At 41.2% G+C, this 27950-nt stretch overlaps 1 protein-coding gene across 2 annotated transcripts in view; it reads right to left on the bottom strand.

Moving 5' to 3' along the window:
• The window catches only part of grik2 (glutamate receptor, ionotropic, kainate 2), a 444385-nt gene that overhangs the window by 11426 nt on the left and 405009 nt on the right, over positions 1-27950 (bottom strand). Inside the window, exons 16-17 of one of the 2 annotated variants that reach the window (XM_033640492.2) lie at positions 18102-18352; positions 17809-17836 (exon numbers count right to left, since the gene is read on the bottom strand). In XM_033640492.2, coding sequence (XP_033496383.1) covers positions 17809-17836; positions 18102-18352 — 279 coding nt within the window. The remainder of the gene's footprint in view (positions 1-17808; positions 17837-18101; positions 18353-27950) is intronic. The other variant, XM_033640493.2, reaches the window with a different exon arrangement.

Genomic DNA, 27950 nt, shown 5'->3' with positions numbered 1-27950 from the left:
TATATATATATATATATATATATATATATATATATATATTTTTTTTTTTTTCTGAACTTTTATTTTATTTATTTTTTTCCCAGTTTTCCTCCCTGAGGGATTGCCACTTTATTGTGGTCAGGGGGTTTGCGTGCCTCAGTGACCCTAACAGCTATACCAGCAGGAGCTTAGTCTTCAGGTGGGACACCGAAGTTGGACAGGTCTTAGGGTAGAGGCCTGACAAAGTGCAATCCATTTCTTTAGGTTGGGGGTTGGACACACAACTAACAACAACCCAATTCCATGTAGAAAACACTGTTATCAACAACAACAAAACAAGCGGCAAGCACATTTGAGACCACTGTGCTTTGACACCCTCTATAGGGCACTCACACAGCGTCCCCACATCCTGCGAGTGAGTGAGTGAGTGAGTGAGTGAGTGAGTGATCTTTATTTGTCAGCTCTAGCTATGGCAAAAATGTGCTGGAGCATGATCCCCCCTTCACATTTATGACTGCCCCCTCATATATGCCTGCCTAGAACCGGGCTTGTTCTCGATTAAGGTTAGGAAAAGTGGTGGTTTGGATAAAAAATGATTAGATTTCTGTCAGAAAGGGCTTTCTGTGAGAATGGAAGGAAGGAAAACTTCTTCCATGTGTAACTTAAATTCAGCAAACAGCTGCTGAGAAAAAAAAGTCATGACAAGTTTTGCCTGTGCTGCCTTCACAGACCCACGAGAGGGGACACAGAATAAAAGAAGACAGTTTGGGGATCCGTGTCCAGCCCCCCGCGTGTCTGCTAGTGCCACACATAGAAATTATTTCTATGGGAAACGCTGTTTTCTGATACTACAATCCGCTGATTGTGAAAAAAAAAAGAAAAAGACCAACGAAAACAAGTCCACCAGGATTAATTTCAATGTCGATTATTTCTAAAGCTGCTGTGCTCACTGTACTTTTATCTCTGATTTGGTCTCCATCAAGTCCTGAGAAAAATATATGACTCTTAAGTTGCTAAATGCTCCACTATGTCAGCCCAGTCCCCAGAAGAAAATGTTGGCATGGTATGTTTCCACAAACTACAAATTTTATCATATCATCGTTTCTGAAGTGACATAGTTTATGAGAAGACTTTGTCATGGGATGGTGGATGTCGTGGAACCTAGGCAAGACGCCTGCCAAGCTGAAGACCACTGTTTGAGACCAACAAACAACCAAAGCAGTTGTGATTTAGCAAGTAATTTCTGTGTTTCCTGTGACTTTTTAGGCACCAACGACCTGTCACTGTTTTTCCAGTGGGGATAATGCCACAAAAGGCAATGTTTTCACTGGGACACTGCTGCCTTAACTGTCAGGATAGTGTCATGAAAAGCAGTTTTTACTTAGACATTGCTGCCTTTCCAGCAGGGATTGTGCACCCAAAGCTGGTTATTTTAAGCAAAAATATAATCTTTTTCTAATCATAACCAAGTGGCTTTTGTGCCTAAACCTAACCACATGTTAACAACAGCATTGCTGAAATGTGAAGTTTCCACATGTCCACTACAAATAATGTGCAAATGTTACATATCTGTAAATTTGCAGAAATATTCAATGCCAACACTCATTCTGGCTATTAGGTTGTCTAAGTGTACCAGCTAGAGTACAGTGGGTTTATCAAAGCTTTTTCAGTGAAAACAGATGTCTGATAAACCAGGTTGCTTCGAGTGAATTTTGTGAGCCATAAAATTAAAACAATGGACTTAAAGGGGCTATAAAGCTGTGTCACTGTGTCAGTTCTGTGAATTCATTAGTACATGCAACACCTTCAATATTAAACATAATCCGTTTTTAATATAATGATTAGTGAAGCTTTAAAAGTAATAGTGGGGTGTGCTACATTTAGCTCCTTTACAATTTTGGGATAATGTCTATCATATCAAATTTCAATCTCTGCTGTTTGTGCAGGCATCCACTGTACTGTATATTGGTAATACTACCATATGTCACACCTGCAGCAAACACAAGAAATGTCTCACCAATGTACCTGCTGATTGTCTAAGCCACTCTGAAACATAGCTAGCTTTTCAAACCTATTGATTTTACCCCCCTGTAAAATTAAATGGCACGGCAGTGTTTTCACCAGTAAAAGCCATGTAGCTCCAGGCTTTGTGGAACACTGGGCCAACTCTGCTCGCTCTCAAGGGACACATTGCCATCATGGCTGCCTGCTGCTGGCATGCTGGATTGATGGCGGCTGCTTAGGGTCATTGGATTACAGAGTTTTTATGACGCTCAACAATCAGCCGCAGCAATGTGGGATCGCTCAGAGGAAGGGCCTGCCTGCTTTGAGGGGAATGGAAGGGTCATAAATCTATTGCTGAGAGCAGACATTGAAAGGAAGAAGTCGCATATAGTCCATGCTGTTATTTACACAGGCCTGATCTGATACAAATGAATAATGGTTAATAAAACTGTAAGTCATGAGGACATTTCTTGGGGGATATCATTGGTTTAATCTCACTCTGTAGGGATTTTATAGGCACAATAATCCAAAAGTAATCAGACTAAGATGAGTCATGTAACATTATGTTTATTATATCTATATCTATATATATATATATATATATATATATATATATATACACACATAGATATATGTATATAAACTTTTTTTTTTTAATTTATATTATGTTAAGCAGGCAATTTTTAATTTGGGATAGTGTCAGTTTAAAATGAGCACTGTTGGTCTCTCTACATCCAACACATTAAGGTCCCTCACCTGTGAGAGTGAACTAATGGGCTCTATTTAGCTTGAACGGAGGAGGAACAGATGTGAAGCTGTGATGCAGATGGGATGGGGCACGGCTGTGCTGTAATCCTCAGTTTACTCTGCATCTCTGGCTCCCGGTAGGCAGTAAATTGTTTGCTGCTTTGAAGGTTTGTCTAATCTGTGGGCTCCTCTGAGCTGTCTTCCACATTTAGTGCAATGAAACCTGTATTTTGCTCAGCAGATGAACTGTGTTCTGATTGTTGTCTTCATGTTAATATCCACCTGCATGCATATTTTTTCAGGTGAGCCAATGAGCGAGAAGGAGATGTCAACAACTGAGAAACCCTTGAAAGATTTTGGACACTTCCACAGTAACTGTGCGTTCACACCGGGCGTGAGTGAAGCAAATTACTCGCATGTAACCCGAGTAACGCCGGACCATTTTGTTAATTCGCGTTATCACGTCAGTCGCGCGAGTAGCGAACACCCCCAGCTTTCAACATCCAGCTCGGCGAGTTTCACCACCTCCTCCAGGAACTCCGTCTGGATGATAGCTGCTTTCAGCAGTACTTCAGGCTGACTGGGGCCCAGTTTGAGGACCTGTTGGCGAGGGTTGGCGCCAGGATCTCCCGGCAGGACACCAACTACAGCCGCTCCATTTCAGCTGCAGAGCGCCTGTCCATCTGTCTCCAGTGAGTAGAAGTTTATTGTTGTGTCAACAACTGGATGTCAGGGCGTCAAGACGTGACTGATGTCATGACGCCAGTGATGTCGGTGTCACGTGAATTCGCCTCAAAAGTTCAATATTTTCAACTCAAGCGATGAGGCGATGGACGCGAATTTCGCGGCTATTGCGCCACGCCTACGCGGCTATTGCACCACGCCTACGCGTCTATCGCGTCGTGCTAGACGCGTCCATCACAACGCCCAGCGCGAATTTGCATCTAATCGCATCTTTACATTGACTTTGTATGTAATCTTGACGCACAAATTTGCGAATTTGCACTCGGTGTGAACGCACAGTAAAGGCTTTTGCCCCTCAAATCTATTATTTCTGTCCAGGAGTATCAGACATAAAATGAATATAATTGCAAAGTTATAAATATCTTCTGATTCAATACTATCATGGTAGTTGGGTGCCAATTCAATACATACTGCGGTTTGTCAGTATTGCAGTTCTACAAGTATTCCATAGTACGATTTATTGTGATTTTTGTGCAGTTATCCAGCAGTCCCTCTATCTCACTCCCCACCTCTAGGAGATGGTTCCCACAAAGGGGAGTGGGTAGAAGCTGTGGAGACAGAATCAGTAGTGGTTGTAAAAAATTCAGCTGGTGCAAATCTGAGTGCCAGGGTTCACAGTAGGGTTGGGTAATCTGTGTAAAGGCAGCAACTGAAAGTTTGCTGATCTGACAGGGAGTTTTATGCTGGGCTGGCTGAATTCAAGTTAATATCTGAGCAGCTGAAGGTCTGAGTCCTTGCACCATCTGCCATTTTCTGCTTTACAAACTGTTCTATGAGGATACGTTGCTACAGGAGATTCACAGAAACTTAATTTTGTGATTGGCCTATTCTTGTCAGCTAATAAAGTCATACATTGCCGAATGTAACACAGGGAGGTTGTCATTGAATGGCTGCTAATGTTTAACTCATTTCAAGTGAGCTGTCATTGATCGCTGGCAAATTATGGTAATGGTAAATAAATCTTGACCTACATTAATATTTTAATGCAGCCCACTATTCTAGGACTTACGCCCACTTTGGATGATTTTGCACCTCACAATATATTCCAAAATGCAGTGCCAATTCAGAATGTGCCGGACCCTATGTAGTGGGGTTGAAAATATGGGTTTGGAGGTCAGGTTGGGGTTGGGCATGTAGCATGTTTGACTTTAATGCAGAAGGCCAGATTGTGCTTCCTATCATAGATCTGTAATTAACTTTCACCTTTTAATCAACTGCAACCGCGATCCATGAAAAAAAAAAGGTGCTAACCCCTTAGCCCTAACCCTTATTGAGTGTGACCAAGCCTTTTGAAGAATTGTTCAATACCCAATCCACTGATAGTCTTCCAAATTTGGAAGAAGGTGGCTGCATTTCTTTGGAATAGGACTGCCCCATTGGTCTGTAGTAACATGTGTTAGGTGAGTGTTGGTATGGAACATAGCTACAGATTCCAAGAGATAACCACTTAATTTGTTTTTTACCTCAAAATCCTCTGAGAAATCTTTGCAGTGTAAAAAAAACATGTAAACAAGATCAGCCACCTGAATCATTAGAGTTATTTCTTGAAGCACAGACATCTCTATGTGTGCATGTGTGTGTGTGTGTGTGTGTGTGTGTGTGTGTGTGTGTGTGTGTGTGCATCCATATGCATGCAAGCGTGTATGTGTGTGTGCTGGGTTGATGAGATGGGTTCCTCACACACAGCTGGTGGTCCCCGCACCCCGAGAGCCAGGTTAGTCTGCGGCAGCCTCAGCAGCAGGCAGGAAGAGAGGAAAAAGCAGCAGGAGGAGGAGGAGCGGGAGGAGGAGGAGCGGGAAGAGGAAGCGGAGGAGAAGCTGAGGGAGGGAGGGGGGGGGGGGGGGCAGGAGAGGAGAGAAAGGAGCAGGAGGCGGAGGAGGAGGAAGGGGACAACCATGGTAATCATGGAAATCTGACAGACTAGCACGGAGATGACAAAGAAATGCTCCATTGAAAGTCTATGAGGCATGTGATTTAGTTGAAAAGTCCAAAATAAGTTTTCTGAAAGATTTAACTTAGGTTAAATTAGCGAGACAAATTTTCTGAAGCATATTTTAACACACACTTACAACTTCTTTGGAGTAAAAAAAATCTAACACACTATCTCTTTTGCCTTGACTGGCCTGTTCCTTTGTACCAGGCTTTGTTAGAGCATATGTTAATATTTCCATCTAAAACTCATAGTCAAAACTTTAACATTTGGCACTCAGTGCACACTAGACTATACAAATGAAAGAAAAACATTCTGACAAATCCCATTTTTGCCATCTTACCCACAGTCAGCTGAGAAGATTGATATAGATTTCATACATAGAGGTCCAGGAAGTATTTAGGCTAGCTGGCGGAAACTGCTAGCTTAGCTCCTTCAAAAATCATGCTGTTATCTTTACATGTTGTATCTTGTTAAGATCAAACCTTCAGAAATAGCTAACAAGACATTATGGTTATAGAAGCAGCTAGTTTTGAAAAACCTAGTAGCCAAAACTCAGAACTCCAGCGGTGACAAGCTTGCTCGCTAACAAAATGCAAGAAATAAATAAAGCCCCATTTGGTCAGAATCAACCACTAGCAACAGTAGATGATAGCCAAAAACAAAGCTTTCATCATTTTAAGTATATAATTGTTATTTGTGTTGATGAAATTTGTTTTTTGTTGTTGTTGTTTTTTTTTTTTACAACCCAGTTGCCAGAAAAAAATGTTGGCATTGTGTGTTTCTGCAAACCACAAAAATATTACATTTGTACGTTGCTATGTAGCAGACACATTGACACTTTATTTTTCTTTGCATTACAACACTGTTGTAGTTAATGTATGGTTAAGTGCAGGCACAAAAACCACTTGTCTTTGGTGGCACAATCGCAGTTGGAGAAACCAGCAATGACGTGGTAAAGATAGAGTACTTTTCGAGGCACTATCCCGGCAGAAATGCAGCAATGTCTTTTCATGGCACTGCCTGTGGTGGGAAATCAGCAACGGGTGGCTAAAAAGCACCCATGTTTGGTGGCTAAAATGCAGTTGGAAACTCAGCAGTGACTTGCTAAAAAGAACCGGTTTTGTTGCAGACCACTCTAACAGTGCCCTGCTGCTTGACAGGCATCTTGCCATAAAGTCATGCCATCCACCATCCCCTCCACCACCCAATGTCAAAGTCAGCTCATATACTGTGTCACTTTAAAACTGTTGTATGCTATGTATGACACGCACAAATGTAACACATTTGTGGTTTGCAGAGATGTACAATGCCAATGTTTTTGTCTGACAGCTGGGTTGTTTTTTCAGTAAGAGATTAACAGTTTACATTTTGCATATATAGTCAATTTATTCATAACTTTTGAGATGCTTCCTTGAAATGTAATCTGACATTTTCTGAGTTGTGATGACTTACTAGTGGGAAAAGACTGATCATCTCAATGGCTGGCCTCTGAGGTCAATGTCGTATCTTGGCGAGCCCTTTGGTTGTGACGTCTCCAAACTTTGGTCTTTGGAAATTAATTGTTTGTTACTAGCCAATAAATAATTGTATATGTAAATACATGGAGCCAAAAGTCCTGTAATATTTGGTTCAGTTTGGCTGTTGTAGTGATGATAACATGCATGGAATTTGCAATGAAGCTAAGTCAGGCTGAGCTGATAATGTCAGCAAGAATGCATTTGTTTTGACTGCAAATTGAGTGTACTGCTTCATTCTGTTCTTGTGAGTTTGGACTCCAAAAAACGCAAGTTCAAACTAACCGTACAGGGAATTGACAAAGGCACATTATTTAGTGATGTCAAGACAGATATCTTAAATTTTGTCTGAGTGTCTTTGAGTTTTGTAGAGCTGCACTTTCTGTTTTGAGTCACTTAAGCACCGAGTTAGTTTTGCAGAAAGTCCCACCACCAGCAATTTGGTTAGTTATTGAGGAACATCGCAAATATTTTATTACCCATCTACTACCGCAGTCCTGCCCAAATAGTGCTTAAGACAGCTTTGGAGTTCTTGGAGAGCAGATTCTGGTTTTCCATGTTTTATGGTGCTATTTATTGCTGTTTTCAGTCTTTGTACCAAGCTAGGCTAAACAGTTCCCAGAGCTAGTGGGTACACAGAAATAAGACTTATCCATTTTCTTATCTGCCTGTGGATCTAAAGGCAAACAGCATATTTGCCAACATTTTTGGAGAGTTCCTTTCAAGTGAACAAGTTGCCAAGTAGCAATGATGATGGAATGCACTGGAACAATGTGAAGGGAACACACTTGAGATAAAACAAAGAAAATGTCTAATAGTCTTTGGTAGATGAATCAAAATGACAAGCCTACAGAGGTCTATAGTCTGTAAAGTTATCAAATGTTTATTAATACTTTTATTAAAATGTTTAACAAGTGTATATTTTCTTCTGACAATGCTCTCATCTCGTGGCATTACAATCTATTTAGTAAATGCAGTAATCTCAAAAACACATACTTATGGCATTAACATGTCTATTAAACCTTTAAAAAACTATTAACAGTTCTTCTATTGTATAAGAGGGTGTATGGCTCATCCATTTATATAAATGACTAGCTGCTATTTTTGCTCCTTTCTAATGTTACAGAAGTAATTATAAAATGCAAATTGCAGGATGTGCACTGTCAAGCATGTGAGACACAACAAAGAGATGCTTAGCACCACATTTTTCAACTTGACACTTTCAGCAACGTGGTGAGAAAACAACCCCATATTGTAAAAGTAGGTGGTATTTAATTATATGAGAAGCCTGGAGCAATGAAACAAAATATATGGTTGATTTTCACAGTGAAATAAAATAGATGGTTCATTTTCACAGATTAGCCTGATACTAATAAGCACTGGACTGTGGGATGTACAAGATACACATTAAAGTGGGTCTTCATTTTTATCAATATTTGGACTAAATAAATCAAGCTGAGGCCAGGGTTGGACCCATATATTGGTTTTCAAGTATTGGCTTTTTTAAATAAGTCATATCTGCCAGTCCAAGTCATAAGCTGCCATTGTGATTGAGGGTCCTTCCAGACCACAGCTTTCTTTCTTTGCACATTATACTTTTATATCATTATTTTCTGATACATTTATAAATGCATTCCTAGAGTTCCCCCTTCTGCTAAATGGGTGAATGGTTTACTCTTTCTAAGGAGCATTCTGTCAATTCTCAAACCTTAATGCTATGACTTAGTAATAGGCATTGCATGCCTTTTGTGTCCACAATACTTGCTAATGTATTTATAATTGTACCAACAATGGTAGCCTAGGTTACTTGCAAATTTCACAACCACTACACCAGTAATACAACCACTGCCAACACACAAGAAGGCTAGTAAGTACTGAGGGTTTGCTCAGCTTAAGTTGTTTTTTATGGCCTGCATGGCAACAATAATATTTTAACTGTTGTTATACTCTAGTCGCTAAAAGTGGTTAGCATCACTTTTGATTATGGATGCACATATTGATTGGGCACCAACTGTGACTAGCCAAAAGTTTTGGAACATTTTACTGAAATCAAATTTTTGACTGATAAATTGATTGACCCAAATACTGTATTTCTCTACTATAACCACGTCAACATCATGCAGATATTGTGGAAATAAATTATTTTAAAACTGTTGGTAACAGACATTAAAAAACCCTACACATAGTTCTCCAAAAGAGACACTCCAAAATGCAGAATTCAAGGGGTTTAGGGTTCAACATGAGATTGAAAGCTGTAGTGAATCATAGTATGCTAACCTGTTCTCATCCCCAGAGCGTCAAATACTGTTGCTTTGTCATGTGCATCAGCATGAAATAGTGATACGCAGGGAACCCTTTAGCAGCTATATGCAACAAGAGCTGAAACACATTGTAACACGAGGTCAATGTTGTGAAACAGTCACAGTTATGTTTGAGCAACAAAACTATCTGGTTAGGTTTAGAAAAAAGATCATGTTTTGTGTTAAAATAAGTGGTCTGGTAATGTAACGTGAGTAATGTCAATGTGGGAAAACTGTATGTAAATTGCATAATATTTTATTAAAACAATGGGACGCTGGTATCTAAGTTATGTAGCTTTACATTAAAACAACGTTAAGTTTTAGTTTTACATGGGACATAAACTAAGGTCTTGTTTTTTCTGACGCATACACCTCCTTTCCCTCCTGCCCCATGTGGACTTTCACTCTTAATGATATGTCAGACAGTTGCCACAGATGGGTTTACAATGGAGTTAGCTGAAAGTTTGATGCATCTTATAAAGACGCTAAAGTTTGCCTTTGGCATCAATATCACACACTGATGGGTGTGACAAAGCATTGGTATTTGATGACCTGGGAATGAGAACGGGTAGAGAATTCCCTGTGGGCTAGATGGGCTCTGTGAGCAGAAAACTATAGGTTTTGCTAAGGAGTATATCAAAGTGAAAGAGACTGTAGACAACTTAGACCACAAGCAGAGTCTGAAGTTAAGAGATCAGAATAGATGTTTGCTTTATATGAGGGATAACACCAACATCAAACAATTTAATTTGTCTGGGTTTAAGTGGAGAAGTTTGGTCCTCCATGATGGTCTGAATATGTTTCAGAAGTGTTTTCAGTCAAAAAGAAGTTAATGATTATCGGCACAGACTAGCTATAGGCAGCTTTTAAACAGCCTTCAAAAACCAATATAAGTCAAACCCTATGTTTTTCTAGTCCAATGATACTCTTTTGCCTACATACTTAGTAAATCACTGTATGCAGTCCCAAGCAAACGAGTGACAGTGTGTCAATTATGGTACACTTTCATGTGCTTCAATCAAGGGCATGTCCACATAGCAAAGTGCATAATGTGACAGTAGTGGCAGTTGTGCATGAAAGAAGAGTGCAAGTAGTTTGTTATCAATACAAGGTTTAAAATAGAGTGGTATGTTGTAATCTGAATGGAGAAACCTTGAGCATGTAAAAAAAATAAATAAATAAAAATCTGACTCTCTGTTCTGCCTCTGAGGTGCTTGTTGGGTCTATTCATCCTGTCTGTCTTTATTTAGCTTGTTTTGAATAGATGGATAACCTTGTTTAGGAATGAATGTTGTGGTGAAGCAGTGTTGTCGTGGAGCTCACACTCACACTGTGTTTGTTGTATCTTAAAGATAATAATATATAGTTATATATATAATATATAATATATAGTATATATAATTTCTCTCAATACATTAGTAGATATACAAACCTTCTATTAAGGCTGAGGAAACAGGTAATGAATGTATTATTTGAATTCAAAGCCTGAAATATTTAAATTTCTGAAAAAAAAAAAAGCAGACTGAATTCAGATGAATAAGGCGATTATTGGTTGAGTAACCCAAATATCTTACACTGGAAGTAAAAAGGGCAGTATTTATGAGAATATTATTACATCATCCCAATAAGGTTTTTGATTTGGAACACCGATGCTAACACAATTGCCTGCACCAACCTGAGAAAATACCAATAGTAGTAAACAGACAAAAGTTGATGTCAGTCGTCTTGCGACCTGTGTTGTTTTGTGTATCACAAGGACTGCAATATCTATCTAAGATACTACACACATGTAATGTACCCCAGGCACTAAGATTACATGTACTGTTTTCCACTAATAAGGAACCAGTTCTGTTCTGGTTCCCACAACTTATTTGAAATCATTCAGAGCATTTGGACCAAAAATAAATTAGTTAAGAACCCAAAAAGTTGGTTCTCAGCTGGAACCACACAAAATGCAGGTTTTCCTTGAACTTAAAAGTGAACTGTGATGACATCAGTGGACGCGTCAAATTCTAACGGGTGAAGTCAAGTGAGAAATCACTGGAAAAAAAGCTTGTTCTGTGGTCTCAATATGTGGTACATGCCTGTTTTTTTTTTTTTTTAACAGAACAAAAGTTTGCAGATAAACAATGTCATCCACAATGTTGCTACTACTGTTTATTTTGATTCTGATGATGCCCTCCTTTGATGACACATCCATGATTATGACGGTTCCACGCAAAACAGGCTAGTTCCATAAATAAAACCAAGGGTCCAAGAATCCTGAACAGAACCAGTTCAAGAACCAGAGCTTATTTCATGGAAAAGGGGTAATAGTGTACCCCTGAAGCACCATTTAATGCTCTCCTTGGTAACTAGGGGTATATTACCTCTGACAATAAGGCAAAATGGTGCCCTATATACCATCGGCAGCCTAATTATCAGTGGTATATAGTAATTTTCTCCTGCATACACATAATGTATTCCAGGCCATAAGGCTGCTGAGGGTACATTATGTGCACCTGGAACTACCTCCAATGCACCCCTGGTAGCCTTATTGCCCAGGTACTGGTCTTAGATCAAGATCCTACACATACGCAATGTATTCTTGGCAATAAGGCAACTAGTGGTACATGGTGTACAATTTATGGTACTGTAGGGATAGCACCATATAATGTACTACTGGGGTAGAAGGGGTCGACACGTTCTTACTGCAACTCATCACATATCACCGCTTGGTCAGTAGACTTTAACGTCTACATTTGACACCCTAGGTATCCTCCTTCATCTGTGCTTCCAGGACGCCATGTCAGTTCACACCTGTTGCATGCATTGTGTCTTTTCAAAATACACTTCCATTTCACAGAAATCTTATGTTACTGCTCATTAGACGCATACATTGTTTTTCAAAATAATCTTACACCGTCAGTAAAATACCTCATATTTATGTTTATTTCCTTGTACAATAAAAGCACGTGGTTAGGTTTAGAATAAAAAACATCATGGCAGAACATACCACTGTGAAAGGTGCAGCTCTAATTTGAAACTGGCGGCACTTTAAACTGATGCTGCTTGCAAAGACGCCCTTATGAACTGACATCGCCCTACAGGATATCAAATTGCTGCAAAGGGTGCCTTTTTGTGTTGGCGTCTGATTGCCAAAATCACTGACCAAGCAGTGGAATTTAATGATTTGGGAAAGAGAAGAGGCTGAAGGGGTATATCAGCTCTGACAATAATATAGTAGCACCTTTTTGCCTTATTGTCAGGTGTATAGATCCTGCAAACACATACCCCAGCCAATAAGGTTATCAGGGGTATATTAAGTACCCCTGGTGCACCATACATGCCCTTATTGCCCAGGCCACATTACCTCCAATAGTAAGGCAGAGCACCAACTAATTTACCCCTGGCAGCCTTATTACATGAGGTACTTTATGAAGGATTCTGCAAACATGTAATATACCCCAGACAATAAGCAAAGGTTACATTATTTACGCCTGGAGCAACATCTCATATTTCCCTGGTTGCCTTATTGCCAGGATACATTACCTTTGGCAATTAGGTGAAGCACCAGTTTAAGTCCTCCTGGCAGCCTTAATGCTGAGGGTACATTACATGTATGCAGCATCCCACTTTAAAATAGATGAAAAATACAAGAACTTTAACGAATATTGTTGTGAACACACGAAGGCATATTCCTAATGTGAATACGGAGGTCTCGCAAACAGTGACATCATGTGCGTACTCTTTGTTGTTACTTCTACTAGGATCTATATTCATATTTCGCCACTGACTCCAAGAAAACAATTCCAATTTGATAACAAAGAAATTTCAATTGTAACTGATATGAAGATTTTTATTTTTTAAATTTTAAGCCTTCCCCCAACAATAACACCAACTCAAAAATTTTATTTCTTGAACCCTAAACATATACCATTTTCTAACTTTGTTATAGCATATAATAGTGAACAGACATCCCTAAATTTGATCCCAGCTCACCATTGATGAAACACAGTCTTAATCAGTTTTGGTCATTTTAAGGGATATGTATGATAACAGTAATACAAAAATAAATAAATCTCAGCACTACTGTTTAACCATAGCCTCAAACCAAACTGTAGCTGTTTGAGTTCCCTAACCTTAACCAGTCTTATTTTTGATAAATGCTGTAATAGTGTGTCACATCTGTGCCATTGTATATGATTTAAATTATGGTGGAGGAATGCAATTATGATTCATAAATTCTGTCTGTAAGATTTAAACCCATGTTTCAGACTTGGTGTTAAATAGTAAATATTTTTGTTTGTCATTACTGAAACACCCTTTAACTACTGTGATAGGACCTAAGCTTTTTCATAATATCGTAATATCTGTATTGTTTTGTTAATGTATCTGTTTTTTCAGTAGCTTTCATGTGTAGAGACAAATACTTCCACCAGCAGAAGCAACGAAATAAAAGCTGCTTTAAATGATTTTTTTTTTTCAAGACATGTTTGTTTGTGTTCACTTCTTGTGTATATGGTTGTTACAGAATGCTGTCTGAAAGGTAGAATGACTGCAAGTCATGGACACATTTCAGCAGGTAAACATTATTGTGATAAAGTAACATTAGTAACCCTGGTTGCCATGGCCTTTACAGTATAATGTATTATTCCTTCACTGCTGTGCTTTCAACCTGTTTATTCACAGGCACAGCCTTGTGGTGTGTGTGTGTGGGTGTGTGTGTGTGTGTGTGTCTGTGTCTATACACACTATATGTGTGCGTTCATACATGTGTCTGTAAACATATTTAAGTGATATGACTGTATGCACTTAACACAATGACACAGTAGGGGTGTCTGACTCATCAATACAGGGTCACTGTGCAAAGCTGAAACACTGTGCTATCAATGCAATCAAATGCTGAAGGAAGCTGTTCGTGGACTCTTTCAGGATAAGTACTGTATAGCTCCAGAGAATGGAATAAATGTTTAATTCCTCCCATGAGAGCCCATTGCTTTTAAGGCAACACAGGCAGAGAACTTGGTTAGAGATCTCTGCTGTCTCTAGTCACCTAGGTATTGGATAATTGTGTGTTTTGTAATTGTCCTAAAAGATTTTAGAACATATTTGCAACCAGATATGTTAGCCTAATCAGTACACAATTCCCATAGTTTGACCTTACAAAAAAATATTCAAACAGTTTTAAGAACAATGTATTGAATTCAATTTTATTGAAAGTGGAGTATGTGATTCTGAACAAAGATAGTTGGTTGTTGCATCTCATATTCAGGTTGTCAGATACGGTTGGTTTGGGTTGGTAGTCGGGCTGAACCACTAACCCAAAGTGTCAGTATTTGCCGAATTGGAAAGGGACTAATCAATCAATGATCTTTGTCCTAAATCACATTGTGCGCATTTAAATTTTACAAAATGATCTAAGTAGCATGTAGAAATGACTGCGGCTGTTGTTTCCTTTTGGTGCAGTATTTACACTCATTAACAACATATATAACATACACTATAACTTGCGCACATGAGGGAATATTAAAATCGATAGTACCATTGTTAATGTGGAAGTTAAGTATTTTCCAAACTGGATCCTATTTTCCCATGTTTTTGTGTCTAAGTGAGTAATGGAACAAGGGAACAACAATTTTTGAAATTGCTCCACTGTCAAATGAAAGCAGTGGCGAAAAAGACTGCATCGGAACAGCTCGTGACATGCTCACACCGTCAGTCTACATCAACTGAAAGTGCTTGTTTTTGTCACTGACTGGCTCAAATTGTTATCTGTGTGTGTGTGTGTCCGACAGTTTATGCAAAGTATCCCTACAGAGATAAACCTTTTTCCTAAAGAGTAAGATCCTTTTTGTTGACAGCCTCAAAACCACCACCATCAAGTGTGTTTGATGACAATAACACTGCTATTTAGTTAAATGGAGGATATTTCTAATTTAATGAATGGACCTCCAAATTCTGGGCCTATGCATTAGCATTTTCTATGCCTTGCCCTTCCTGTCTTGATCCTTGTCTGTCTCACACACATTATTATATTTTTTTCAAAGTCAGTTTGCTTTCTCTGTCGACCCTGATTTCCCTTTCTAGGGGAAGACATGACAGTGTACGTTGGTTGGTCACTCACTCACTGTAGCTATGTTTACAGACAAACCCTAATGCAGACACAAACTAAGCCGTTTTGTACCTTCAAGGGGTGCGAGGGGCCTCAGAAGGCTTCAACTGTTTTTTTTACACAAAGTTCAGTCTTTTGACTGATGTTTTAAACAATTTCAATTTATATGGCACTATTACTTAAAAATAAAAAAGTACAAACAAAACCAAACTTTTCATTCCAGGCTATTTGAGGGCCCCCTACTACTGGGGCCCTGGGTAATCAGTCTCACTTTTCCCCCCACCACAACGCCCCCATCTGTAGGGATCCTTTTCATAAGTTCTCAGACAGTAGAGTGACGGTGCAAACATACCTTGAATGATTACTTTGCAGCTGCTTTAAAGTTGCTTTAGCAGCAGTCTGTCAGTACTGGATCAGTATAAAAAATTATTGTTCCCATTAGTCACTTTGACACAAACCATGGTGTTTAAGATTATTCTTTTAGTTAAAGTATTTTTCAAAAAACATAAAATTTCAATTTGAATTAAATAACAATGTGCAATTTCTTTTGTCTTTTTTTCATCTCCACTGAGGATACAGAGCTTCTTCCATGTCCCACCATGGTAAATGTGTATTTGTGGCATAATGCCGCTCTGTTCAGTGTACAGTATAGGGGCTCCTCCCTGTTCACTGTTAGCTCTTGCATTGAGTGATGTAGTGATACAAAAACTATATATACTGTAAGTGTCACATACTCATCTCTTATTTATAAGCTCATAATGGCTACAATCTAAATGAAGAGCTTATGCTATCATTTTCTAACAGTTAGCTTTTAGCTAACTGGCTTCACAGTGCTTTTACCGCCTTAGCATCTGTCCTGCAGCAGACTGCTGCCTACATAATAATTCATCACTGCTATTTTGTCTAGCTAATGTGAACACACTCAGTCAGATAAAAATTCTGAATAAATATATCTGTTATTGTACAGTGCACCAATTTTGACTCTGAAATAAATACGGGTACATTTATAATGTTGCATATGAACAAGATACTATGTTATATACATATTTCATGGGACATTCTTCTGTTTCATAATCATTTTACAGTTACAGTTCCAACTAGTCTGAAGTTGAGCTGGGTTAGAATTATAATAACAGTTAAGATGTGTTTGGTAGCTGAAAAAGTCTGGATAAAGCAACCCAGTCTCACTCCGAAGTTGTCGAAAATGGACGCTTGGTCAGTGACTTCTGGTGTCAGACACAGACAAATAAAGCCGTCCTCTCACATTGGCATGATTCGGGTTGCATCAGGGGGAAACACAGCAGGACAAGAACGAAAGTTGAGGCGGTCCAAGTGGGGCCGGCGGAAGGGGCGGTGGATGGGTCCAACAACCACCAACTTTTATCTGGGAGGCTGGTGTTTGCCTCCTGTGTGATTGTAAAGCCAAACCCTTTTCTTTTTTTCTCTAAACCCAACCACATGCTTTTGTTGCCAAACCTAACTACGTGCGTGTGTTGGCTAAACATAACCATGTGCGTTGGTTGTTGAAGGAAAAAATGTCAATCCCTGGTGTTTTACTGATGTAGTGCATTTATTTTGAAAGAGACTGTACATAAACTGTACATTTCCTGTGAAAACAGAAGTGTATTTTGAAAAAGACAATGCATGTAACAGGCTGACGTTGACACAGCGTCCCAGAACGTCAACAACCAAAGCACCCAGGGGACCTTGCACGTCATATTTCGATGTGGAAAGTCCATGACCAAACACTGACGTGACGAGGTCGGAGTGAGAACGTGTTGGATGGACATATATGTTTTGTGTAATGTCCTACAATGAGTAAGTAACTGGCTCAAGTTTTTAAACAAGTCAAAGTGAAACTATATGACCGGACTAGGTAGATACTGAACACCAATGCCCCAGGTACATATTCATGGGGAGATTTCACTATTTCATTCATGATTCATGTATTGACAGCTGCCCTAAGTATTTCTTTAATGGTGCAGGCTATTATATTAGCAACTATTCAGTGTCCTAATATTTGCTGGGAAGCTTTAGTCAAACAACATGTCAGTGTTGTGTTGCGTTGCTGCACTAGTGTAGAAAGGCTGTGTATGAGCTAAATGCCACAGATATGAACAGTGATAATAGTTATATTATAAGCAGAATGGAAATGGACAGCAGCAGTGGGGAGGTGTGTGTTAGTGGATGTGGAGTTTGAGGACATAGGTCATGCAGCAGAGCAAACCTTTGCAATACATATGCCTGTGATTCAACTGTATATTACTGCCAGCACTCCAAACGCTTTATTAAACTGCCCATAGTGTTCCCATTCCCTCAGGAGCGTCAGAATAAATAAATAAATAAATAAATAAAAACAGTTCAATAGTTTTAGGAAGTTTTAGATCATGTTAGATTACAACAGAAAAAAAAGTTTGTGGAGTTTTTCTTGAGGTCATTTGAGATGGTGGTTAAAGTCTAGCTTGGATCCATGGTGACAGCAGAATTCCTCACGTTTCTTATCTCGTTGTCGCCATTGGGCCTAAGTGAATAAATGCAAAGAAACCAACCCTTATCTTACTGCATATGATATAGCATTGTTATTATAGTGTGAGTTTGCGCAAATTGGCAAACAAATGATTGCTTTATATGAGAACATAATATTTAGCATATATTTTGTTTCATTTTGTTAGCATTTATCGATGTATTTATTTGCCATGCCTTTCATAGCATATGTGATTATAGTAAGAAATTCTGCTATCCTTGTTGTAAATAAAGCAGAGATGGAAGTCAGAGGCCTCTCTTACCTTTTCAAGTTGTGCGTTCTGTTTGGACTTGTAGAGGAACTCTCCCACCGCCACGAACACGGAAAGGACGAGTCCAGCAGCCAGGACGATGAAGATCCCTCCGATGTTCTGCACCCCGAGGGCACTGGCCTCCTTGCTTTCTTCCTCCGGACAGCCATTTCCTCTCCACCACTTCTCCTTCATCATGTGCAGCTTCCCTTCCTCCTGAAGCTGCAGGATGGCAATAGTGATCTTATCTCGGTATGGAGAGCCTGAAGGACCAAAAGACATGAGGTCAGCGTGAGCAGCCAGCATGGCTGAATAAGTACCTTTATCTTATCGAAGCGTGGAGGACACATGTTGACACCTTTACTGAATATTGACTTTGGAATTTTGTATTTACTCAAACCTTGGATTGCCAAACTGCCCACTCAACCAAACAGGTAATGAGGAATAAGTCAGTCTGGTGTACAGAAAATACAATTTACTTAAATAGAAAATACATTGTTATTATTTTCTTCCCATCAGTGTGGCTGGTGTTGTAGCTGATTTTTTGCAGTCAATCACTTGAGAGTTGGGTAACAGTGAGAGACAATATTCATAATACTATATGTATTTGGATACAGAAATGAAATACCTGTATTCAGGTCTGCCAACATTGCACTTTAGTTTGGAGTGAGATTTAGGCCTCTAGTTTCGCAGACTGGGCGAGGCGGAGGTGCAACTGGGTGTGGCCAGTTGGCTTTTGCAAGTTTGGCACACCATGCGCCCTGGCGCAGCTACTCCTCTTTCCCACCTCCGTCTCTCCTGCCTGCGCAAGTCGGAAAGAGGGAGGATAGAAGGCGTGGAGTGGGTTTTACACACATCACACCAATCAAATGAGCCCCTCTCCTCACCCTTAAATGCGCCGCGTGAAGGCGTAATGAGAGTTTACTCAATTCGCCATGGCAGAAGAGAGCAGCAGCGTCAGACGGCCAAACTCCTCCCAGGAGAAAACTGATGTTTTGGTCCGGGAGGTCCAAGCTCACAGTGTCCGAATATACGGAACTGCGAGCAGACCTCCACGGGCTGATGATGCAACGGTAACCTGGGAGGAGGTCACCACAATTGTAAATCAATGTTGCATTTCTCTTGTGTGCGTGCGCTCTCTCTTTCTCTCTCGTAGTCTCACTCTGTTTCTTTTCTTTTGACTTTTCTAAGATGACAGATGCTGAATATATACTCCCTATCTGATGCTGTGGCTGTTTGTGGTTGGCTGAGAGGGATGTGAACTCATTAGTTTGCAGCTGTGTTAATCAAATCAGGTTGGGTTTCCATTACGCGTGCCAAACGTACCAAACAGTGCCAATCCCCTTTGATCTGACATCAGATGTGACGGGACAGTCGATATAGAGATACATTTATGTGCTGATTGCAGATAGTTGCATTGAATAGTGGTTTTTGTGGGTATTTATTGCATCGTTAATGTGCCTGATATTCTGGAAACCTGCCTGTGAGGTTTTGGTGACGTATGCGCACTGTCCGCTGGTCAGCCAAACTTCCCCTACACTGACTGCGCTGACAGTAGACCTGGTTTCAGCTGGCGAGCTTTTAGCGCACCTTTGGCGAAGCCTGTCACTGCGCCAAGCTGGATCTGTCGACACCTCCCCTTGCTGCACCGCCACACCCATCTCAGCACACCTCGGTCTACCAAACTACCAAACCGAGTGCGCCTCGGGTTGCACTGCTCCAAACTAGCTCTGCGCGGGGTTCGCCACCCTGCGATCTTTAAGATCGGTGCATTTTATGAGTAATCCTCCTGTGACATCAACCACCATAGGGGTCATCACGTCTTACAGAGATTATTACTGCTCAGGCTCCAGACTGGCTCCAGACTCTGGCTCCAAAAACTTCACCAGAGCAAGATGGCAGCGGCTGTATCCAGGATATTTTAGTCTATGTTCAGGACCACCAAACAAAACTGGTTGTTTTTAAGCGAGTCAAAGTTGCATCTTTCAGACACAGTGGGGATAGTGCAACCAGAAGCAGGTATTTTAAGCCAAAACATAGTATTTTCCTAACCATAACCAAGTGTTTTTGTACCTAAACCTAAAGACATGTTAAGCACAGCATTGTTGAAACATAAATTTCCAACATATCTGCTACATAATAATATACAAATGAAACATGTCTGTAGTTTGCAGAGACCCAGTGCCAACATTTTTTCTGAACACTGGGTAGGTTAATGCTCACCCAATTAATTTGTTTTTTTAAATGTAGTTATTAGATTTGTCGAGAAATAGTGAAGCTAAGTAACCACTTCAAATGGAAACTACACCAATTTTCAAAGCTCCTTATACCCTATGACATCACAGGTTTGAGACTTACTTCTCTGGTTTCTGGCTGGAAATAACATATTGGAGCTCTTGACTGAGGTGGTGTTCCCCTTCAAACATAATTCTAACTATGCAATGAAACCTGCCCAAATCTCTAAGAAATCTGACTGAAGACATTCACGTTAAATCAAGGGATGTGAATGTCTTCAGAAAAAAAAAATAATTAAAAAAATTGGGTCTTGTGAATGTTAATTCACACATTTGTGAATGTTAATTCACAAGACCCAATTTTTTTAATTATTTTTTTTTTAATCCAAATGAATATAATATTTGTATGATATTCTAGTTTTAAATGTCCAATGCCTATCAAAATACCTAAACTAAGTACCAATTAGTTGGGTTCCATGGCCTTAGTATAGTCAGAACACTTGATTATAATGATTACACCAACAGGTCTTGATTACTCTTAATCATTTACATGCTTGCATCTAAAATCACAGTCATATCAACTCTCTTCTATTGTGGCCTCAATTATTAGCGTCTGATACTGACTTAATGCATCATCTTAGTCAAGATCAAGCTGCATAAGCTTTTATGTATTGTAAAGTTATAAATTGCTGAATATATTAAGCATTTATTTATTTAGATTTATTTATTTAGATTTTCAGGCACACTGAAAACAATACTGTTTTTACTGTTTGATTTCCAGTGCATCTATCACACTGAAACATTTCTTAGAAAATACTAACAAACTGTACATAGCATGTGAATATCTCCCAATCAAGAGAGAGGGGGCATCAATTCAAGACCTGATGTATACAAAAGCCTTTCTTTTGATAGATTGTAGCTAGTGACTGTGTCTGGCTTAGCTTTGTTTCTTGACTTGCCTGGGGTGTGACTGATATATGTTGTGTAAAAAGTGGTGCATTACCACTTTGTGGTTGCTTGCCTCCACAAACAAGTCAAGTTGCACTTACAGTTTACATCCATGTCTGTGAAACATGGATGCTTCACACACATCTTCCCCCTGGGCAGCACATAAGAGCCATACCATCAGCACAGTTTCAAGGTGGACACCCATGATTTGAGTCACCAATTCAGTATCTGACCAAATGTGTCCCCTTCTGTTCCTGAGATATGATATTGAGTATTGGCAACACAAGAGTTTTTGCAGAACATTATGAAGTCACAGTGAAGTCTAATTTTGTCCTTTTGGGTATAAAATGTCACTGCTTCATTATTTTGCCCTATCAGACATTTGTGTGAAATTGTTTATTGTCAAGGTCACAGTGACCTTGAACTTTGACCTTCAACTACCAAAGTCTAATTTATCCATTTTTATTTTATGTACTTTATTAATCCCCTGAGGGGAAATTCAATTTTTTCACTCTTTTGTCATTAACACACAGGTCTGAAATATATGCACAAAGTGGAGAGATGTCAGAGTGAGGGGGCTGCCTTGGTCAGCTGCCCCGAGCTCCACATTTGGCCTGGATGGGGACTTGACCAGGCGACCCTCCGGTTCCCAACCCAAGTCCCTATTGAGTGAGCTACTGCTGCCCTCAGTTTATTGTTGTCAAATTTGAAGAAATTCCCTAAATGTGTTCTTGAGACACCGCATTCACAAGAATGAGATGGATGCCACGGATGCAACATGAGGTCATAGCTTTGGATTAATGTCATGACAGTGGGTCTCCGGATCTCATCATAGTATCTGTGCACTTAAGCTGTCATAAATAAAATGCATCTGTGTTCACTGTCCGCAGCTTATGCCAGCCCATACCATAACCCCACCGCCACCGTGGGACACTGTGTTCACAATGCTGACATTAGCAAACCACTCGCCCACATGATGCCATACATGCCATCTGCCATCTGTCTAGTACAGTGAAAACCAGAATTTATCTGTGAAGAGAACACGTCTCATAAGTGCCAGTTGCCATTGACAGTGAGCAGTTGCCCACTCAAGTGGGTTACAACGACACAGTGCTGTCAGGTCAAGACCCTGCTAAGGACTACGAGCATGATGATGAACTTCCCTAAGATGCTTTCTGTCTCCGACAGTTTGTGCAGAAATTCTACAACCATCAACTGCTCCAGTGGCTGATCTCAGATAATCTTGCAGGTGGAGACGCTGGATGTGAAGGTCCTGGGGTAGTGTGGTTACACGTGGTCTGCAGTTGCACGTATTATGCTTGCTTATGGTAGTAAAATGAACATTTAGTTCATGGGCAACAGCTCTGGTGGACATTCCTGCAGACAGCATGACAATGGCACACTCCCTCAAAAGTTGCAACATCTTTGGCATTGTGTTGTGTGATCAAACTGCACATTTTAGAGCAGCCTAATATTGTGACCATCCCAAGGCACACATGTATTGATGCTGTTTAATCAGCATCTTGATATGACACATCTGAAGAAATTTTAACAAATTTGTGATCAATATTTGAGAAATATATCAAGTGTATTATAACTTTAACTTAAACCTGTGAAAAATGGGAGCAAAAACAAAGCAAAAGCAAAGTGTTGTGTTTAAATTTTTTTGTTCAGTGTATGTACAGTTTCATTCTTATACTTCGACCTTTATAAATCAGTGTTTGCTGCTTTATTTACTTCATGCGGTTGTTTGAATGCTTCCTGTATCCATTTTCCTACCTCTGGAAAGCACTCTGTGAAACTTCATTTCTATAACAAGTCTACTTTGCTCTCCATTTGTGTATTTCAATCAAAACCTCATTATATTTCAGTGAGCATTCAGTACATTCCAGCCGACATTCCAGTGTAGTTCACTGATCACGTTTAACATTGTAAAATATTAATGCTAATGTATAGCATTACCATTTCATTGTCCCCACAGGCCCAACAACATTAAACTAATAAACCTAAAATACATCTATGGGGCTCATATTTCCCTTCATTCTACCTCTATAGCTGTCTAATTAAAACCAGTTGCCATGGTTAATCTGCGCTAATGTTTTCACTGTGAGCCGTTACCTTGCCTTAATAAGTTAACGTCCCCAAAGCGAGCTTTGAAATATTCCCTCCTGCCTATCTGAGATGTCTGCAGCGCGCTCAACGCATCCCCCCTCTCTTTTTTTCCCCCCGCACCTCCCTTCTACATTCAGGTAAAGCACTCCAGCACCTTCCCCTGCTCTGCTGATCAAAACCAGTCACATGTCGAGATCCCTGATTAAACCTGAAGGGTGAAGCCTTGTTAAAACACACACACACACACACACACACACACACACACACACACACAGACAAAAACAGACTCCCGCTCCCAAAACCTCCCTGCGGTACACCCTATAAACTGCAATCAGGATGTTAATGCAGCTTGAATTATTTAAAAAACTAATAACACCTATTATTGCAAACACTTAGAATGAACTCTCCCTGGAGCACAGGGGGGAAAAACATGTTTAGATTAGAAAACATTATCAATTGGCCAGCTCCGGTGGAGTAGTCATCTCTGTGATTAGCACTTAGTATGCAGAGCCAGTTTTGCAACAGTATTATGTAGTGGACCCAAAAGACCCTAAACAGTGACTATAATCAGCCGGGCTCCCCTACTGAAGTGGCGCTTTGAGCTGCAGCCCTCAGCTTTGTGGTGGTGTGGCCGCAGTCACAAGGCTGTGCTCACACTCTTTAACATCTCTTCTGCCCTTCATCTCTGCCCAAGGGTTTCAGCTATCTGACTATTTATTTCAGAGCGAGCTGGCCAGCATGCTTCAAAAGCATCTATCACCATGGTGATGGCGAATGTGAATCGCACTCTGGTCGTAGTTATTCATTGCCATCTACAGTGGATACCTTCCCTTCAGCTCTGGAGTGGAACAACAAGCCAATGTGTGTCACATAAATCACTTGCTACGACAAAGAAACAGGCAGCCTTGAAACTGGGCCAGCTTTGCCTGATCAAAACAAATGGAAAGACCTCAGCTGTGATTTCATGGACTAGATGAACATGAGTGCTATGTCGTACAGTCAAGACCTGTGCTGCACTGTGCCAGCCACGTTTTTGGCAAGTGTCATAACCCGCATTGACATGAGCGTGAAATGGGTCTGATGCCTCCTGACCCACTGAGTTGAAAATAGAGCAATAGTGTTTCCTTTGTAAATGGGTTTTATATTAGAGTTGTAAAATATACTGCACACCATCAGATCCTCCACCATTTTCATACAGAGAACCAGATGGCAAGCTGGCCTCGGCTCTGATACTTCAAGGCTCCATAAACACGACAGGCCTTATTCCTCAGTTACAAAAAACTGATACGCTTGTCTATTATCAAGGCCTGAGGATGGCAGTAACATATAATCAGTCCAATCGTTTGGTTCAATGTAAGAAACCTCAACAGCTATTCATTCTTAGTCAACAAATCAATGCCCTCTCTCTTTTTCCTCTCCCGAAACTCTAATACATGTCTTGATCACATTCAGACTCCACTACTGCAGAAGCATTCTTTATGGTAAGTAATCCAGTCCATAACAACCTTCAGTACATCTAGAACCCCTCTGTTTGTCTGCTTACTCACTTGCACTTCTGTTGCCATATCAGTCCTGTCCTAAAGAACTTCTACGGACTCCCTGTCCCTCAACAGATTCACTTCAATGTCTTCACTTATAAAGCCCTCTGTAATCAGAGCCCCTCCTACATCAACATGTGGAACAGTGGAAAAGCTGGAGCCATGTGTCATTTTGCATCTTTGCATTAAAATAAGATTTTTGAGCTTTTCGGTTTTTTTTCAAAGTTTTCTACTGGTGGTGGACTTGTTGGTCTGTGCAAATACAGCCTCCCTCTTTCATTCCTTCAACCAGCTTCTTTAAAAGGTAAGTGTTTTGATATGTGCGCATATCCAAAAACCTGTTGATATCCAAGTCTTTCTTAATGTTTAAAAGTAGGTGTGTTTCTCCTCACGACCATCAATGCGGGCTTTTCTTTCAGGCAGGCATCTCTACACTAGCCGTGCAAACTGCTGGCGAGTTGGTTTATGTACAGTGTATCCATGACAATGCACAGAGCCAGCCGTAAACAGGCAAGAGGCTGTGTGTCACAAACTGCTGTGAAGACCCAAACTGAGATGCATATTCTTAATGTGCTTTATACATGTGCAAATACTGCTACTGAAACGTGCATAATAGCAGCATATCCCACAAGTCTTAATCAGCCTAATGTGGAATATCAAAATGGAATATGCTGTTTACATTACCCACCTTAAATTCAGAATATTGTCATATTTGGAATAATACTGGAATATTAGTCTGCATGTAACAATAAATGTAGCCAAATAAGGAGAGGATGGACAGGCTCAACAACCAAGACCAGGTAAGTTAAACAAATTCATAGGACATATCTTTTTTTTTTTTTTTTTTTAAATTTATCTGGCTAGCTCGTTTAAGCTAAACATATATTTGAACTAATAGTCAACTATTGTTAGCAAACAATTTCCTTAATGATTTATACATATGCAAATGAAAGACAACAGATCCAACTCTGAAACTGCACTTTATTATCAAGTCAACGGGAATTTACAAATGATATGAAATCTGCTGAGGACAGTGGTTGACTACAGTCTTATGATCTTCCACCAAAGCAGTTTTGCCCCAGATGCGTGCAGACCCAATAATGGTTGCATACAAGATACCTGTCTATTATTACTAGTATGCTGTCATAATGATTCCTAAAATACTGCTCAAAAAAATGAAGGTAACACTTTTTTTATTTATTTATTTATTTTTCCTACTTGTCTGCATTGGTCTTCATAGCTTAGCGCCACTAAAGGGTGTAAGCTTCTTGTGAAGATTGATGCACTGTTAATCTTGCAGTCAAGTATTTTTATACCCATAATGCGTGGTTGTGACCGTCACCCACCCTCCCTGGAGACTAGCCTAACAGCCTTTATTGGAAAAACTTCCTAATATGAGTCAGAGAGGGCCGTGATACACCAAAGTGTGTCAAGGGGAAAGTAAGGAAACAAGCAAGGGGGAGGGGGCAGGTGCTTAAGTCCTGAGTTATATAGTGACAGTGCATGCGGAGAAGAAGGAGGAAAAAGGAGAAACAGGCAGTGTAGCTGATGTATTGTGGCCTTGAGGTGGTTGTGCTCCATGCAGATTATCAAAAATAAACATATACATGTCTACTATACTGTACTGAAAAACAAAAACAAAAGAGAAGTCTATACTGAACACCAAAAATGTGAGAGTCTTGGTGGAGGGGGAAAGCCCGATTGCAGAGAAGAGTTGCCAGCGCGGTGTGGTAGGTTTGAGAAGCAAGTGGGCCCCTTTGGAGTGATCCCATCGGTTCTTTGCGATGCGTCATGGAGCTGAAGTATCGAACATGCATGCGTGTATTTGAACCCTCCCAATGTGTTTATGAAAACCATCACCAGGGTCCAGGGCCAGCCCTGTGGGGGAAGGGGGGCGGTATGGCACCCCAAGACCGCAGGAGCGCCCAGACCCCAAGACCAGGGAGCCGCAGAGGCCGCAGGACACCACACAGGCCCAAGGACCCAGGGCGGCAATAGCCGGCACCCCCAGAGAGTCAGAGACACACCCCAGACAGGCGGGGCAGGAGGGCCCGCCCACCCACCGCCCGACGCGGACCGCCCCCACCCCCCCCAACCACCACCCGCACCCGACCACCCGACCACCCACCCGCCCCCAACCCACGGACGCACCCAGGGACCGCCAGGGAGCCAGGCGCGGGGGCCCGGCACCGCCCCCGGGGAGAGAACCAGCACCGCACCGGACGGGCCCGCACCAGGCGCCAGCCACCAGCAGACGCCGGACCGGACGGTAGTGAGAGCCCACCCAGGCCCGGGCGGACGCGGGAGGCAAGGAGGCGATGCTGCAAGGCATATGTCCCCGGCGCATCGGGAACCAGGGGACCGCGAAGGGCCACCCGCCCGAACCCCCCAGGTGGGTCCCCACCAACACACAGGAGAGAGCGGCCCGCCACGAGCAGTCAATCCCCCATCGGGACCCTCTGGCAGAGGGCCCATAAACCACAGCCGGTCAGGAGGCAGAACCCCGGCAGGAACCCACAGAGCCCCCAGGGCGCCACCCAGCCCACCCGCCACAGGGCCACGGGACCCCCCAGACACCGGGAACCCAGCCACACCACCATGATGTAAATGGGCTCCCTGGCTCCAACCCTCAGCCCAGGAGGGCCGGGCCCCACTAGCCACACCATGCGTATCTACAGTGTGTGTAAACCCACCACCCCCCCTCTTACTATGATTCTCCGATCCCTGATGGAGAAACATTAACCCTACACCGTGAATGTGAATGTGAGTGCCCATAAGTGTGATGTGGTGCATTAAAATTGAGGGACATAGGAAACAGGTGGGGGCAAGGCTGATGGCTACAGCACACTGCTGTCCTGCAGCCCGTGCAGCCATAAGGCACCTGGAACCTGTTCCCATCTGTCCCACAAGATGTAGGTGTATGTGGTGCTTTAAAATTGGAGAACAGATAAGGATGGGCCGGGGGGCAGCATGGAGGGCTACCGGACACCACTGTCCCATAGCCTGCCCCATCATGAAGCCCCCCAATC

The sequence above is a fragment of the Epinephelus lanceolatus genome, chromosome 10, assembly GCF_041903045.1.
Source record: "Epinephelus lanceolatus isolate andai-2023 chromosome 10, ASM4190304v1, whole genome shotgun sequence".
Taxonomy (NCBI): domain Eukaryota; kingdom Metazoa; phylum Chordata; class Actinopteri; order Perciformes; family Serranidae; genus Epinephelus; species Epinephelus lanceolatus.
This window is presented reverse-complemented; position numbering and strand designations above follow the sequence as displayed.